The sequence below is a fragment of the Tachysurus fulvidraco genome, chromosome 5 (assembly GCF_022655615.1).
Source record: "Tachysurus fulvidraco isolate hzauxx_2018 chromosome 5, HZAU_PFXX_2.0, whole genome shotgun sequence".
Taxonomy (NCBI): domain Eukaryota; kingdom Metazoa; phylum Chordata; class Actinopteri; order Siluriformes; family Bagridae; genus Tachysurus; species Tachysurus fulvidraco.
Window position 1 is genome coordinate 32,035,954 of NC_062522.1, and position 15,000 is coordinate 32,050,953.

Consider the following 15,000-nt stretch of genomic DNA (forward strand, 5'->3'; position numbering starts at 1 on the left):
GTGTTTGTGTGAGCCTGTGTGTGTGTGAGAGAGCCTGTGTGTGTGTGAGAGAGCCTGTGTGTGTGTGTGTGAGAGCCTGTGTGTGTGTGTGTGAGCCTGTGTGTGAGCCTGTGTGTGTTTGTGTGAGCCTGTGTGTGTTTGTGTGAGCCTGTGTGTCTTTGTGTTTATCATTATATGTACGTTCGTCTCTGGTGTTTTTTCTCACATAAGATTAGTTTTGTTTCTCTTTTCTTTCTCTTCTGCCTTTTGGTGCTTCAGCTGAAGTCCCCTGCAGCTCCCACCAAGCAGGTAAGAGACGGATCCTGGTCGTGTTTATTAACCCACACACACACACACACACACACACACACACACACACACACACACACACACACACACACACACACACACACACACACTGTGAGTTCTGCTCACTTGAAGGTCAGGGCCTTGTGTTTGGTTAATTATCTCCAGAACCACAAGAGTAACGCAAACTGTGTGACAGAGAAACCTCCCCCTCCCCCCTCCTCTTCCTCCTCCTCCTCATCTCTGACCAGACTGCACACTTACAGGTCAAATGAGAACCATCATCTCAGCATTGAGCTTCATTAAGGGACAATTATTTATGTTTTATTGCATTATATAACTTCAGCATTTTTATTAGTGTCAGGGTTTAATCAATACAAAAAAAGAATAAAATAAATCGTTTTAAATATATATTAGGTCTAAAAATGTACAAATAAATAAAGTAAAAAAAAAGGTAAACAACTTGCAAATAAATAAATAGAAAGACATAATTAAATAATAAAAACAATACATAATAAGAGACCCAAAGAAAAAGGACAGCTACACCGACACATGTTACAGAGTGGTGGAGATTTTCCTAAAGCATCATTAGAGACACAGAGACACAGAGACACAGGATGTGTATTAAATGTCCTGACAGCAGGTTGTTTGTCCCACACGGTCATAACTGATTCCTCTTCCCTCGTCTCTGAGGCACTAAATCAGATACGTTGCGCTCCCTGCTGGGCTCAAATCCATCACTTCCTGTTGCTGTGTCTGGCAGGCAGGAAGTGGCCGGGTCATTCCAGGCTGACGGTGAGCGATTGGTCGGAGGACGATGTGTCGTCATGGTTACAGCGGGAGGGGATGGAGAGCCTCATCGACACGTTTAAAGCCAATAACATCGATGGAGCAGAACTGCTGTCGCTCAGCAAGGAGAGCCTCAGCTCCGAGCTTCGTATAGGTGACACACACACACACTCCTTATGGCCAGAGACATGCGTACGGAAAAAGTCATTTAGATTTAGATTGAAGATTACACTGACTTGAGGAGGGAGTTGTTTTAACTTTGGAGCATAGTAACTTCTCCTTAGTAACTCTGTCTCTCTCTCTGTCTCCCTCCCCCCTCTGTCTGTCTCTCTCTCATTCTGTGTCTCTCTCTCTCCCTCTCTCTCTGTCTCTCTCTCCCTCTCTCTCTGTCTCTCTCCCTCCCTCTCTCTGTCTCTCTCTCTCTCTCTCTCTCTCTCTCTCTCTCTCTCTCTCTCTCTCTCTCTCTCTCTCTCTCCCTCTCTCTCCCTCTCTCCCTCTCCCCCCTCTCTCTGTCTCAAGACAGGATATGTAACAAACACACACACACACGCACGCATATACACACACACATACATACGCATACATACATACACAGACACACACACACAGACACACATGCATGCACACATACATACACACATACATACACACGCACACATACGGACACACAAACGCATGAAAGCTGAACGGTGTTTAATTAAATGTGGTGTTTAATTTAATATGACCGCGATGCATTTTGGGTGTCTGCTTTGGAAATTTTCCTCTCACCAATAGTGTTTGTTAGTTTGTTAGAATGAATCGCACACATACTGTCTCCTATCTAATGAATGAATCGCTGAATCAAATGAATGAATCACCGAATCAAATGAATGAATCACTGAATCAAATCAATGAATCAAATGAATGAATCACTGAATCAAATGAATGAATCAAATTATTGAATCACTGAATCAAAAATGAACAATGAATACACACTCACACATGCACACTCACACACTACATGTTATGTATATGCTATAAGAATATCCTGAGTGCATGTGTTTTTACTCTGATCAGAGTCTCTGGGGTTGCGCAGTAAAATTCTGAGGAAGATCGAGGAGCTGAAGATGGCGCCGGTATCTGACGGCATTCCTGACGAGTTCCTCTGCCCCATCACGCATGAGGTCATGAAGGACCCGGTGATCGCTGCAGGTCCGAGCCTAGGCCAGGTTTTAATATGTACACTATTTACAATTATTAGTTTTTCATTTATTTTTGTAAAGAAAATTGTAGCTGGACACAATTGTGAAGGTCATGTGTGTGATTGTTCTGCGCGCACACACACGCACGCACACACACACGCACACACACACACCACTACTAAAAATGTGCTTATTTTATTTATAAGTGTATTATGATATAATGGATGGCATTGGAACATTAAAGAAAGGTCACAGTTGTGTGTGTGTGTGTGTGTGTGTGTGTGTTGCAGATGGCTACTCGTACGAGCGAGAGGCCATTGAGAGCTGGATCAAAACTAAGAACCGCTCCAGCCCCATGACCAACCTGCCCCTACAGACCACACTGCTCACCCCCAACCGCACACTCAAAATGGCCATCTGCCGCTGGAGCAGCAGCCAGTGATCAGCCCGGTCGGTCCGAGCAGGACGTCCTATAATTAATGCTATAACGGCGCTGAATCAGGTTTGCTGGGAGCTCGGAAATCTTCCTCGACTGCGCCGTCTCAAGTTTAGCTCGTCCTTCCGTCTTTGTCTAGACATCTGCGTGATCTGTGAAACTCCACACTGGTAACGTTAATGGTTTCAGGCTGGAGTCTGTATTAACCTTCTACATTTCTTTATCAGTAATCAACCGTTTGATTTTAAACATATTGTCATACATCGTTAAGAAAAAGTAAAGAAATCAGTGAAGACTGTCTAAAGAAACGTGACAAAGTATAAAGCTGAACGGTGTTTAATTTAATATGACCTCAGGTCTGTTTAAACAGAGAGCTCCTGGGAAACAGCTTTGTTAGTGGACTGGATACATCACTGATTTATTTCTAGGAAATATGATGAAGTCAGTGTCAGTTAGTCAGTGCTATGAAGTGACGTTATTGGGGTAAATATAGTTTATATGTTATATAAATGTGCTCAATATTCTGATGCATTTTGGGCGTTGATGCTTTGGAAATTTTCCTCTCACCCCTAGTGTTTGTTAGTTGTTTTTTAATCACTGAATCAAATGAATGAATCGCTGAATCAAATGAATGAATCGCTGAATCAAACGAATGAATCGCTGAATCAAACGAATGAATCGCTGAATCAAACGAATGAATCACTAAATCAAATGAATGAATCGCTGAATCAAATGAATGAATTGCTGAATGAATCGCTGAATCAAATGAATGAATCGCTGAATCAAACGAATGAATCGCTGAATCAAATCTTACCTTTGCACAAATACCTTTTCCTTTACTGTACCCATGCACATGTATCACACCATACAACAACGTTTATCTGTAATGTAATCTGTAAAAACGTTTATCTATGTGATTTTACACTCTAATGTAGCTTTTATGGCAGGACATTACAGCCTTTTATAACCCCAGATATTGCTATACAAACCCTACCGATGAACAGCTACAACATTACGGTTGCATGTTGATGTCACTGACCTGCGTTCGTGATGGGTGAAGACATTGCAGTAGTAAAAGAATCAAACTCATTTACATGTTTTTTGTTTTTTTTTCGGGTCTCAGGACATTTTTAAAAATTACGATCGATATTTTCATCCTTTATACTGCAGGTGCTTGTAATAGAAGCTCACAGAGATGAACCAGTGCTTACAGTTGGGCCTTTATTGTCACGTTATGCAGCAAAGTTGAAATACAATCAGTAACAGTGTTGTGTATGGAACTGAAGGTCAATAATATACATATAAAATAATCTGTCTTGCTAAAACCTGAAACGGTTCGCTTTCTTTACAAACCACTGCTCATGGACAGCTGAATGGAAAAGTTTGCATCTCCTCATAGGATGCAGGATCGTTTCGACCGACATCGGTTCCTGTTCGATACAAGGTGCGAGAGGAGATGTCCGATGCTTCGTATGTAAAGACGCATTAGTTAACGTCTTCGTCAGGGCGTGCAAACTTTTGCACTCAGCTGTAGGTGAACCGAAATATTCTGAAATATAATAATATATGTATGTATAGCTGTGCAAAAATAACAATATAAAATGTTTTAAACAATAAACTAAGCTGTAGAAGCCATAAATAAATTAATTGATATATTAGCAAGTAGAGAGGATTATAAGGGAATGCACTGTACAGAACACACACACACACACACACACACACACACACGCACACCCCAGTCAGGAATAACAGTGCACTAGGCATCAGTACTGCAATAACAGACTCATTAGCGTTATCACAGATGCTAAAACTTCCCTCTGACTTACTGTGTTTAGCGTGATGGTCTTTCAGCAGTTCCTGATCGGGGCATTAAAGTGTTAACTGCCCTCACAGACGAAGAGTTCTACAGTAAATCCTGCTTAAACATCATTATTACAGTACACAACGTTCGTCTGGTTAACTTTCTATCCGTAGTTAGTCCTGAATAAAGCCGTATTTCTACGCCGTGGAGGTAAAATGCTGCCTGGTACTGTAGGTAAGTCGTGGAGGCTAAAAGCGAAGCCTGGTTTATTAGTTACTAACTGGTGTACAGGGTTGTCATAGAGTTTGTGCTTTGCTTGGCGGTCTCCACGGTAACTGCAGCTACACGTTGGATTCGATGAAAGAGCGTTTGGGCTTTATGGAGCTGATGAGGATGGGGTTGTCACGTGCCAGGTTTGCCTGCTTGTGCTGCTTCGCTGAGTGCAGCTCGGCTGCGTGGGTGCCATTATGGAAGGCTTCCTGATAGGTAGCACTTCCTGTTTTAGGGTACGCGAGGTCACAGGTCAGTCCTTGCACCAGTTCTTCTGTGCCATGACCCTGCCAGCTATGACTGTGAAGTGGTGTGGGTTGCGGTGGTTGCTGGTGGAAGCGTGCCGTCTTGTCTATGATGCCCATAAAAGGCCGTGGTTTGTGGTCGTGTTGCCTCAGGGGCATGTCGGAGACGGCAGCGGCGTTTTCGTTGGTGGCAGAGCTGCGGCTGCGGTCCGAGTGCGTCCCGCCGAATGCCAGGCTGCTAGAGGAACTGGACACTCGCATGCTGCTGCTGCGGCCGAACTCGGACCTGCACTCCGTAGCACCCTCTGGTGTCAGGGGCATGGTGTCCAGGTGACCCGTGCTGCCTTGGGTGTCTCTGAGAGGCTCCCTGGTGTGTGGGCAGCCCCTGTGGTGACTGTGGTTCTCGCGGCCCTTTACACTCTGAGCCTGTCTGGATGGGAGGCGTCTGTGAACTGAAGGAGAGAAAGACTGAGTGCCTGACAGAACCAGGCCCAGAGAGTCGGGCAGAGTTCGGCTCTGCTGCCAGTTCTCCTTCCTCTTCTCCTCTTTACTTGTCCTCTCCTCTTCCCCTTCCTCCATCTGCACCAGCTTTATCCCAAGGTTCTCAGAGCCTTTGTGAGGTGTTCGAACTGACATAGCTTCCTCTTCCTCGTCGTCGTTATCCTCGTCATCGTCATCATCGTCATCGTCATCCTCCTCCTCATGCTGTGAAGGATGAGTGTGTGATGACGTGTGTTTCCCACCCGGGCGCTGATGGCACTCTTCTTCCACCCGGGCAAGAAGGCGTCTGATCTCTCTGTTACTGGGACACAGACGTGCCGCCTCATAGAGATCAGACAGGGCTGCTGCAAACTGCCTGAGAGAGAGAGAGAGAGAGAGAGACCAGGGTGGGGTGAGACAGAGACAGAGGGAGAGAGATGGGGAGACCGAGAGGGAGAGAGAGACAGAGGGAGAGAGAGGCAGACAGAGGGAGAGGGAGAGGGGGAGGGAGAGAGAGACAGACAGAGGGAGAGACAGACAGAGGGAGAGACAGACAGAGGGAGAGACAGACAGAGGGAGAGAGAGACAGACAGAGGGAGAGACAGAGGAAGAGACAGACAGACAGAGGGAGACAGACAGAGGGAGAGAGAGACAGAGACACAAACCGAGACAGACAGAGGGAGAGAGACAGAGACAGACAGAGGGAGAGACAGAGGGAGAGACAGACAGGGAGACAGAGACAGACAGAGGGAGAGACAGACAGAGGGAGAGACAGACAGACAGAGGGAGAGACAGAGGGAGAGACAGACAGACAGAGGGAGAGACAGAGGGAGAGACAGACAGACAGAGGGAGAGACAGAGGGAGAGACAGACAGAGAGACAGACAGAGGGAGAGAGAGAGACAGACAGAGGGAGAGAGAGAGACAGACAGAGGGAGAGAGAGACAGACAGAGGGAGAGACACAGAGAGACAGACAGAGGGAGAGACAGAGGGAGAGACACAGAGAGACAGACAGAGGGAGAGAGAGAGACAGACAGAGGGAGAGAGAGACAGAGGGAGAGAGAGACAGACAGAGGGAGAGACAGGTTGGAAATGAAAAGCGGTCAGTATCTTGTCACAGCTGCTTGTATGTACTTTGTATGAGGAATGAGACCAGGACACGGGACATCCAGCTGGTAAATAATGCAATATGCAGAAATAGAAATCGTCCTTTAGTATTTGGTTTAATTTGTTAATTTGTCCTAAACAGAGGAACAAACATTCTTTACATCATCACTGTACTGCTCTCCTTACACGAGGAAACGTGATGCTCCTTAGTGATCTACATGTCGTGTAGTGAGTTTGTGTGTCTACAGATCCTGTAAATGACCTTGATAACGTTCCCTTGTGTCTCGAGCTTCACACTGAACACACCAGAAGACTGTGGGGTTTGAGCAGAGCGCTGGGGATGTGATGCATGATAAAGCTTCTCACCTACTGCTCCTCTTAGCTCGAGCACGAGCATAAAAGGCTTCATAGGACTTGGGCTTCAGTTCCAGAGCCTTAGTGGCAAATTCTTCTGCCATGCCAAAGTCCTGCAGAGAGACAGAAGGAGGAGGAGAGAAGGAAAGAGAGGGACAGGAGAAAGAGAGGGACAGGAGGATGACGAGAGAAGGAAAGAGAGGGACAGGAGAAAGAGAGGGACAGGAGGATGAGGAGAGAAGGAAAGAGAGGGACAGGAGAAAGAGAGGGACAGGAGGATGAGGAGAGAAGGAAAGAGAGGGACAGGAGAAAGAGAGGGACAGGAGAAAGAGAAGCCCGTTAAAAAAAAAACAAAAAAAAAAACATACAAGCCAGTTGATGTCACTGGCTACATGGAATTTTTAGTGTACACACACACGCACACACACACACACACGCACACACACACACACACACACACACGCACACACAGGGTTAGGGAGATTACAGGGTCAGTAGTATGAAGCCTGGTGTGTTTAACCAATATTGCTCAGAGAACGGCAACTTCTACTGTTTCTGCTTATTAAGTCAATCACATCACGTGGTCTCAGTACATGTGGTGCAGGTTGTCTCTGCATGGAGGTTACAGTACAAAGCTATGGGTTACAACACGAGACAACAATATAATATCCAAATAAACACAAGTGGAAAAACAAAAAAAGGTGTGTGTACGTGTGTGTGTATGTATGTGTATGTGTGTGTGTGTGTGTGTGTATTTTCCCCAAATTTCCCCATTGTGGGAAGAATAAAAGTATATCTTTATGTATGTATGTGTGCATATGTGTGTGTGTATGTGTGTATACATATTTGTGTGTGTGTGTACGCGTATGCGTGCGCATGTGTGTATGTGTGCGTAGGTGTGTGTATGTGTGCATATGTATGTTTGTGTGTGTATTTGTCCATATGTGTGTGTATGTATGTTTGTGTGTGTATGTGTGCAAATGTTTGTGTGTGCGTGTGTATGTGTGCGTATGTATGTTTGTGTGTGTATGTATGTGTGCGTGTGTATGTGTGCGTATGTATGTTTGTGTGTGTATGTATGTGTGTGTATGTTTGTGTATGCGAATGTATGTGTGTGTGTATGTGTGCGAATGTATGTGTGTGTGTGTATGTGTGCGAATGTATGTTTGTGTGTGTATGTGTGTGTGTATGTGTGCGAATGTATGTTTGTGTGTATGTGTGCGTATGTGTGTGAATGTATGTTTGTGTGTGTATGTGTGCGTATGTTTGTGTGTATGTATGCGAATGTATGTTTGTGTGTATGTATGCGAATGTATGTTTGTGTGTGTATGCGAATGTATGTTTGTGTGTATGTGTGTGTATGTATGTTTGTGTGTGTGTGTATGAGTGCGAATGTATGTTTGTGTGTGTACGTGTGTGTGTATGTTTGTGTGTGTGTGTATGAGTGCGAATGTATGTTTGTGTGTGTTTGTGTGTGCGTATGTATGTGTGTGTGTATGTGTGCGAATGTTTGTGTGTGTATGTGTGCATGTGTACGAATGTATGTGTGCGAATGTATGTTTGTGTGTGTATGTGTATGTGTGTATGTTTGTGTGTGTATGTGTGTGAATGTATGTGTGCGTGTGTATGTGTGCGTATGTTTGTGTGTGTATGTGTGCGTATGTTTGTGTGTGCGAATGTATGTTTGTGTGTATGTGTATGTGTGTGTATTGTGCGTATGTTTGTGTGTGTATATGTGCGTATGTGTGTGTGTGTGTGTGTGTGTGTGTGCGAATGTATGTTTGTGTGTATGTGTGCGAATGTATGTTTGTGTGTATGTGTGCGTATGTATGTTTGTGTGTGTATGTGTGTGCACGAATGTATGTTTGTGTGTATGTGTGTATGTGTGCGAATGTATGTTTGTGTGTGTGTATATGTGCATATGTATGTGTGTGTATGTGTGCGAATGTATGTGTGTGTGTATGTGTGCGAATGTATGTGTGTGTGTATGTGTGTGTGTGTGCGCGTATGTTTGTGTGTGTATGTTTGTGTGTGTATGTGTGCGAATGTGTGTGTGTGTGTGTGTGTGCGTATGTGTGTGTGTGTGTGTGTGTGCACATGGCGACCCACGTTGGTTTTGCGGCGGCAGCGAGACAGGTTGAGGTAGAGCGAGACCCTGAGTTCTCGGAAGGCCTTCAGATCGTCCCCAAACCCGTCCCTTGGGAACTTCCTCAGTGCGTACTGGTACCTCTGAGCTGCTTCTTTCATCTTCCCTTTCTGAGAAACAACAAGCATGTTAGTGACGGGCAACGAACCGCCTCGCTAAACATCAGCCACTCATCACACACCTTATACAGCAGGTTGCCCTCCTCCATCAGCTTCTGCAGCAGGATGATGAGGATGTCCGGTTTAGAGGTAGCCATGGCCCAGGCAGCGTTTCCTTCAGGGGCAGCAAGGGGTAAAAAAAAAAAAAAGAGATTGAACATGACGTTAGCCCTCGTGCCTCACAGCCTCCCTCTTTTTCCTTACTGTGAACGAGACTGGCCCGAGAGAGTTACCTAAAGCTTGTACCTGATCGATCATAAGGAGACGTGCGGTACCCTTTAGCAGCATGTCAGTGAAGGCCAAAAAGAGAGAGAGAGAAGTGAGGAGTGAAGAACCACACACACACACACACACACACACACACAGAAACAAATGTTTTTAAAGGTGCGGTTAACGATTTTAGCATACGTTAGCTCTTTCTGCGATGCCTCTAAAGCCACATCCTTAAAATATGATTCAAGTATAAACATTCCGCCGTGGTGGAACGCTAGAGGTCGTGTTTTATAGACGAACAGACCCTTTTGTCCTGCAAATCTGTGGCCCACATCTCTTAGTTTGTCCTCGATTCCTTAATCACAGAAGAAAAAAAAAATCACTGACCGCACCTTTAATGCTGATTACACGTTTACAGAAAACACTACTAACCGCCGCACAGTAAATTTAGCGCTAGATTAAAACATCTGGTCTAAAAATGAAAACCACTTTTTTTTTTTATTTCGTTGACTTTTCAGTGATATTTATTCAGCGGAAGAAAAGAGTCTGTAGAAAATGGAGCCTGTACTTATCCTGCTATCTGATTACAGCTACGTGGAGCAGTTGGCTAATGCTAATTCAGAAGCGGTCGCTTTTAAGGGCTCGAAGCGGTTCGGTGGTCACTGAGTGGTAGGTTTGATTTCAGCAAACTTTTAAAAAAAAGAGAGAGAGAGAGAGAGAGAGAGAGAGAGAGAGAGAGAGAAAGCCTTAGGGAAATATGTTTGGGTGCTAAGCTAACTAGAGCAGGACGCACCACGTTTTTCTATCCATCTGGTCTCGAACGGAGAGTCGATGGGAAGTTGAATCAGGGTGAATACGTGGCACAAACCCGGGTACAGATCAGTCTGACGCAGATGCAGAGGAACAAGTGAAGCTCAGCACACAGCAGACACCTGAATCATTTCTGTCTCACTTCCATCCAAAGAGTTTCGTAAAGAGCTTTTACTGAATGACTCAGACGACCTTATACACATTCTGTTGTTTTTCTTTTTATTTTGTGGCTCGGTCACAACGATATTTACATCCGACTAGAAGGTCTTCACCGGTCCGCTTAGATCCGAACACCCGAGGTCCGACACGAGACGCAAGCGGGTTCAGGTCTAAAAGTTTCACGTGTGCCTGGGACACGGGTCGGGTATAATAATAGCTGCATCGTGTCTCGGGTCATTTAAAATGAATGTGTTTTTACCGAACAGACCCGAGAAGACCCAAACTACTGTATCTCATGTGTTTGTATCGACTCGAGTCCTTTTCCAACCTCTCCTCTGTTTGCCAAGACCGCTTGTGACATGTGGCTAGCGACGTGTGGCTGGCGCTAAGCTAATTCTCGTTGAAACAGACCTGTCAATCAATTTTGAATCCACTCTGTAGCCGTTACTTTAGTGTAGAGTTACGCAACATTCGGGTCCAGTCGGGTTAAAATAAAAATGCCAACGGGTCGGGTCGGACTCGGGTCTGATTGTTTCGGGTTCGGGTAAAAAGCGATTCGGGTCACTTCGACACCAAACCCGTATCCCTCAGATGCAGAGCGGAGTCGCGCCCGCTAGCACCGCCGCTATGTTTACGCAAAAGCTTTACACAAACAGATCAGCGCACGCTTTATATACCTCACAAGCCACCATGTCGACTTTTTAAACTGTACGTATGGGAGGAGGGAGGAGGGAGTTGGGGGGGGGGAAATAAATAAGGTTAAAAGACTTAATAAGGACAAAAAAAAACGCTGCATACGTCGTGTTAAAAAAAAAGTGGTGGAACTGACAGTTCATACATTACTGGTGCCCCACTTACAGAGTGGGCCAGTGGCTCAGAGCGCACACGCAAACTCCAGCGCAGAACTATGGCCTCGTTTCCGTTACATTTAGGACTCGGCGGAGGAACAGAGCGCCGTGCGGAAAAGAGCGTCGTGCGTGAGGGGGAAGAAGAGCGATCCGGCTACGTTCTGGATTCAGCTGATCTAAATTCAGTGCAAGGGGTAAAACTCAGGGGAAAGGTGTGTGTGTGTGTGTGTGTGTGTGTGTGTGTGTGTGTGTGTGTGTGTGTGTGTGTGTGTGTGAATGCTCGTGTGTTGAGATATTCCGCAGCGCTACTCACCGAGCTTGGCCCCTTTTTTAAGCAGAGTGATGACGACCGAAGTGTTGCGGCTGCCGATAGCACGGTCCAGAGGCCGCATGCCGCTGTAGTCCATGTGCTCGATCACGGAGCCGCGCTCCACCAGGTAGTGCACCTAGAGAAGCAGGGAAACCGTTATACACTCACACACACACACTCACACACACACTTTACAGTATCGCTCAGGTGTGAAGAAGAACCAGGACAAGATACATCTGGATTCCAGCAGAGCACAAAAAATAATTCGGTTCCGTGTTGCTGCTGTAATGTGGGTCAAAGTTGAAAAAGGTTTGAAACAAGGTGTGTGTGTGTGTGTGTGTGTGTGTGTGTGTGTGTGTGTGTGTGTGTGTGTGTGTATTAGTAGGTGTTATTTATTTATTTTGAATCATCTCTACGCACTATGTCAGCGTCTCCATAAAAAGCAGCGAGGTCCAGAGGAGTGCGTCCGTTCTTATCCGTGTGATCGATCTGCGCTCCTTTCTCCACCAGCAGCTCCACCACACGTTTCTGGCCCTTTAGACACGCCCAGCTCAATGGTGTCAGACCCTCTTTATCCACTGCAGTCATACATGCTCCTGTAACACACACACACACACACATGTATGAAAAACTATACACACACCACCTCTCGGTCCACCTCCCTTTATCTGCGCTCACCGGACTCACCCTGCGAGAGAAGGAAGTCCACGGTGGTCACGTGACCCTCGCTGGCCGCAACCATCAGCAGAGAGCGGCCATGTTTGTCAGAAACGTCCAACGTGGCGCCGTGCTGCAGCAGGATCTCCACCACCTTACGAGAGACAACAGGAAGCATGAAGTGTAACATACGGGAGGCTCGGATCTCAGCTCTGGTGTGTGAGAGCGCTTCTGTGTTAGGCTTGATCTCCAAACTATCCTTAATGACCGATTAGACTCATGGACCCCACCTGTGTGTGTCCGTGTTTCACAGCAGCGTAAATGGGAGTCACGCCCCTGCGGTTCGGCTGCGTTATGGTGGCCCCCCGCTCCAGAACGAACACACACTCGTCCAGCTTTCCCCGGCCGGCAGCAGCACTCAGAGCTGAAAACACCATCACGGAAACAAGTGAAGCTCTTATACACACGCTGATCATTCTAACCCCAGTGATGTTTCAGGATATTCACACAAACACACACCTGTCTCACCCCACAGTGTGTCCTGGCCGTCGAGCTGCACGCTCAGCTCGGTCTTACTCAGAGCCAGCAAGTTCTTCAACACCTGAGGATGTACATGACTAACGTCAGTATCATATAATACGCCCTGTGTCACGTCCAGCATCGTAGGGTGAAGGGTTTTATTTCTGTGGACCCCGATGCATCTGAGCAAGGAACAACACTCTCTCTCTCTCTCTCTCTCTCTCTCTCTCTATATATATATATATATATATATATATATATATATATATATATAGATATATAGATATATAAATAATCCAACTGAGAAGAACTGAGGACATATGGAGCAGGTTCTGTACATAAACGCTGGTGTTTACTGGGACATGACGGACCAGAGCAAAACAGACACAAAACAGACCTAAAGCCAAACCTCTGGATAAAATACACTACATTGGGAACAGCTCATGGAGACCTGAACATTCAGTGGAGTCGAGTCAGAGTCAGGGGTCCGGGAAGGACTGGGAATGTCTCCGTGGAGCTCAGGGGCTTTGTGCACAGGTCTCTCTCGTTCTCCTTCTCTTACACATTGTTATAATCAGAATCTCCTCCCGATACTTTGATGTCATCATTAAAACTCATCCCTAACTAAACTAGAATTTATTCCATAACCAAAATATATAACACGGAAAGTTCCCTGTTAATCATTATAAGCTTGTTATTATGACGTCATAACCGAAATCCTTCCCAACACATTACATCACCACCCAGACTCTTCTAATACATGATGTCATCACTGAAACACTTCTAACTGAAGCACTTACAGAAACATTACGTAACTTCAGGTGAGGAACGAACGACTGAAAGGCAGAAACACCAAAGCTGCTGATCAGGATGGAGAGATCTGTGTGTGTGTGTGTGTGCGTTACCTGTACATGCCCCATGCTGGAGGCAGCGATGAAGGCTTGCTGCACTACTCTGCTCTTGAAGCTCTGCTCAGGTTGTGCAGGGTCTGAGCTCCAGTCCTGATCCAGCAGATACTGCAGGACGTCAGCGTGACCTCTCAGAGCAGCGTGAACGGCTGCACACTGTCCACTCTTATCCACGTGCTCCACCTGGTGTACAGATTTAATCAAACTTTAAACTGGGGTTTAAAGATCTGCCACGCGTTCATTTCCTAAACCGGTGTGTGTAGAAACGTGCGAACAAAAGGATCGTTGATTATAATGAACGATCTTGTTCTTGCTCTGGTATAAAATGTGTAAAGGACGTGCACTTTATTTCCGTGTCATCCTGCGGTATCTGACTAAACCAGAGCCGAATCTGCAGTAGAATTAAAAGACATCCTGACTGACCTTTGCCCCCTTTCGGCAGAGTAGATTAATGACGCCGAGGTGTCCTGCGGCCGCGGCGTGACACAGCGGCGTCATGCCGGCCTCGGACACTCCGTCCACCGGCGCCCCGAACTCCAGCAGGAGAGCCACCATCTCTAGGTGACCCAGGTGAGACTGGACACACAGCACAGGGGCGCTGTTCAGGACCTCTGTGCGGTAACACACACTCGCTCCACCCAGGATCAGGAGCCGAGACACCTGAGGGGACAGGCGGAGACAGGCGGAGACGGGGTCAGACACCGAGCTCCGTTAGACTGGGAAATAATGCAGCTGAAATAAAAACCTGGTAAGAATTAAGGGTAAAAAATCTCTGAAAAAAACAGGAACATTCCAGAACATCCCGATAACAGAAAGTAGAGATTAAAGCTGGCGTCCCTCCGTGTGACCCGGACATTGACACTAGAGTAGAGCGAAGGCTCTGGACAAGGACGTGAGGTTGTGTGGACTCACCTTGACGTTGGGTGTGTAGAGGTTTCTGAGGGAGGAAAGCGCAGCAGACAGGCTGTCTGTACTGTTACTGATCCACAGGGCCTGGAGAACGCTGGAGGAGACGCCCGTCCTCTTACTGAGACCCTGCCGGGGGGGGGAGAGCACGTCACACTCGCCACAAGCCCATACGTACGCTCGGCTCATGATGAACCGTGTTAAAGATGCAGCTGCTTCTCTTTTTTTCACTCGCTCTAACTCTAATGTTCATGTTCACTCATCTGAGTCGTTTTCAAGTCCGAAAGGATTCAAAATATTCAAACTTGATTGCAATTACTGTACGAGACAGAAGCTCGACGTGTCCAAGAAACGATTACAGCTCTACTGTCAATTAAGCTGTTTGTTTAAAATGTGCTGGTTTGTGTGTGCGTGTGTG

The 15,000-nt window shown here is 46.2% G+C and overlaps 2 protein-coding genes across 10 annotated transcripts in view; one reads left to right on the top strand and one right to left on the bottom strand.

Annotated features, from left to right (window-relative positions):
* Positions 1-3,780, top strand: part of wdsub1 (WD repeat, sterile alpha motif and U-box domain containing 1) — an 8,151-nt gene extending 4,371 nt beyond the window's left edge. For all 3 annotated transcript variants that reach the window (XM_027159843.2, XM_027159844.2, XM_047813633.1), the window contains 4 exons: positions 259-288; positions 1,049-1,228; positions 2,131-2,265; positions 2,546-3,780. In XM_027159843.2, coding sequence (XP_027015644.2) covers positions 259-288; positions 1,049-1,228; positions 2,131-2,265; positions 2,546-2,697 — 497 coding nt within the window. In that variant the 3' untranslated portion in view covers positions 2,698-3,780. The remainder of the gene's footprint in view (positions 1-258; positions 289-1,048; positions 1,229-2,130; positions 2,266-2,545) is intronic.
* A 115-nt stretch (positions 3,781-3,895) lies between these two features.
* Positions 3,896-15,000, bottom strand: part of tanc1a (tetratricopeptide repeat, ankyrin repeat and coiled-coil containing 1a) — a 69,019-nt gene continuing 57,914 nt past the window's right edge. For 2 of the 7 annotated variants that reach the window (XM_047813626.1, XM_027159828.2), the window contains 13 exons: positions 14,589-14,711; positions 14,100-14,336; positions 13,674-13,859; positions 12,769-12,850; positions 12,540-12,673; positions 12,280-12,403; positions 12,013-12,188; positions 11,596-11,728; positions 9,499-9,528; positions 9,276-9,367; positions 9,058-9,204; positions 6,961-7,061; positions 3,896-5,863 (listed from right to left, as the gene is read on the bottom strand). In XM_047813626.1, coding sequence (XP_047669582.1) covers positions 4,834-5,863; positions 6,961-7,061; positions 9,058-9,204; positions 9,276-9,367; positions 9,499-9,528; positions 11,596-11,728; positions 12,013-12,188; positions 12,280-12,403; positions 12,540-12,673; positions 12,769-12,850; positions 13,674-13,859; positions 14,100-14,336; positions 14,589-14,711 — 2,595 coding nt within the window. In that variant the 3' untranslated portion in view covers positions 3,896-4,833. The remainder of the gene's footprint in view (positions 5,864-6,960; positions 7,062-9,057; positions 9,205-9,275; positions 9,368-9,498; positions 9,529-11,595; positions 11,729-12,012; positions 12,189-12,279; positions 12,404-12,539; positions 12,674-12,768; positions 12,851-13,673; positions 13,860-14,099; positions 14,337-14,588; positions 14,712-15,000) is intronic. The other 5 variants (XR_007140570.1, XM_047813627.1, XM_047813630.1 and 2 more) reach the window with 5 other exon arrangements.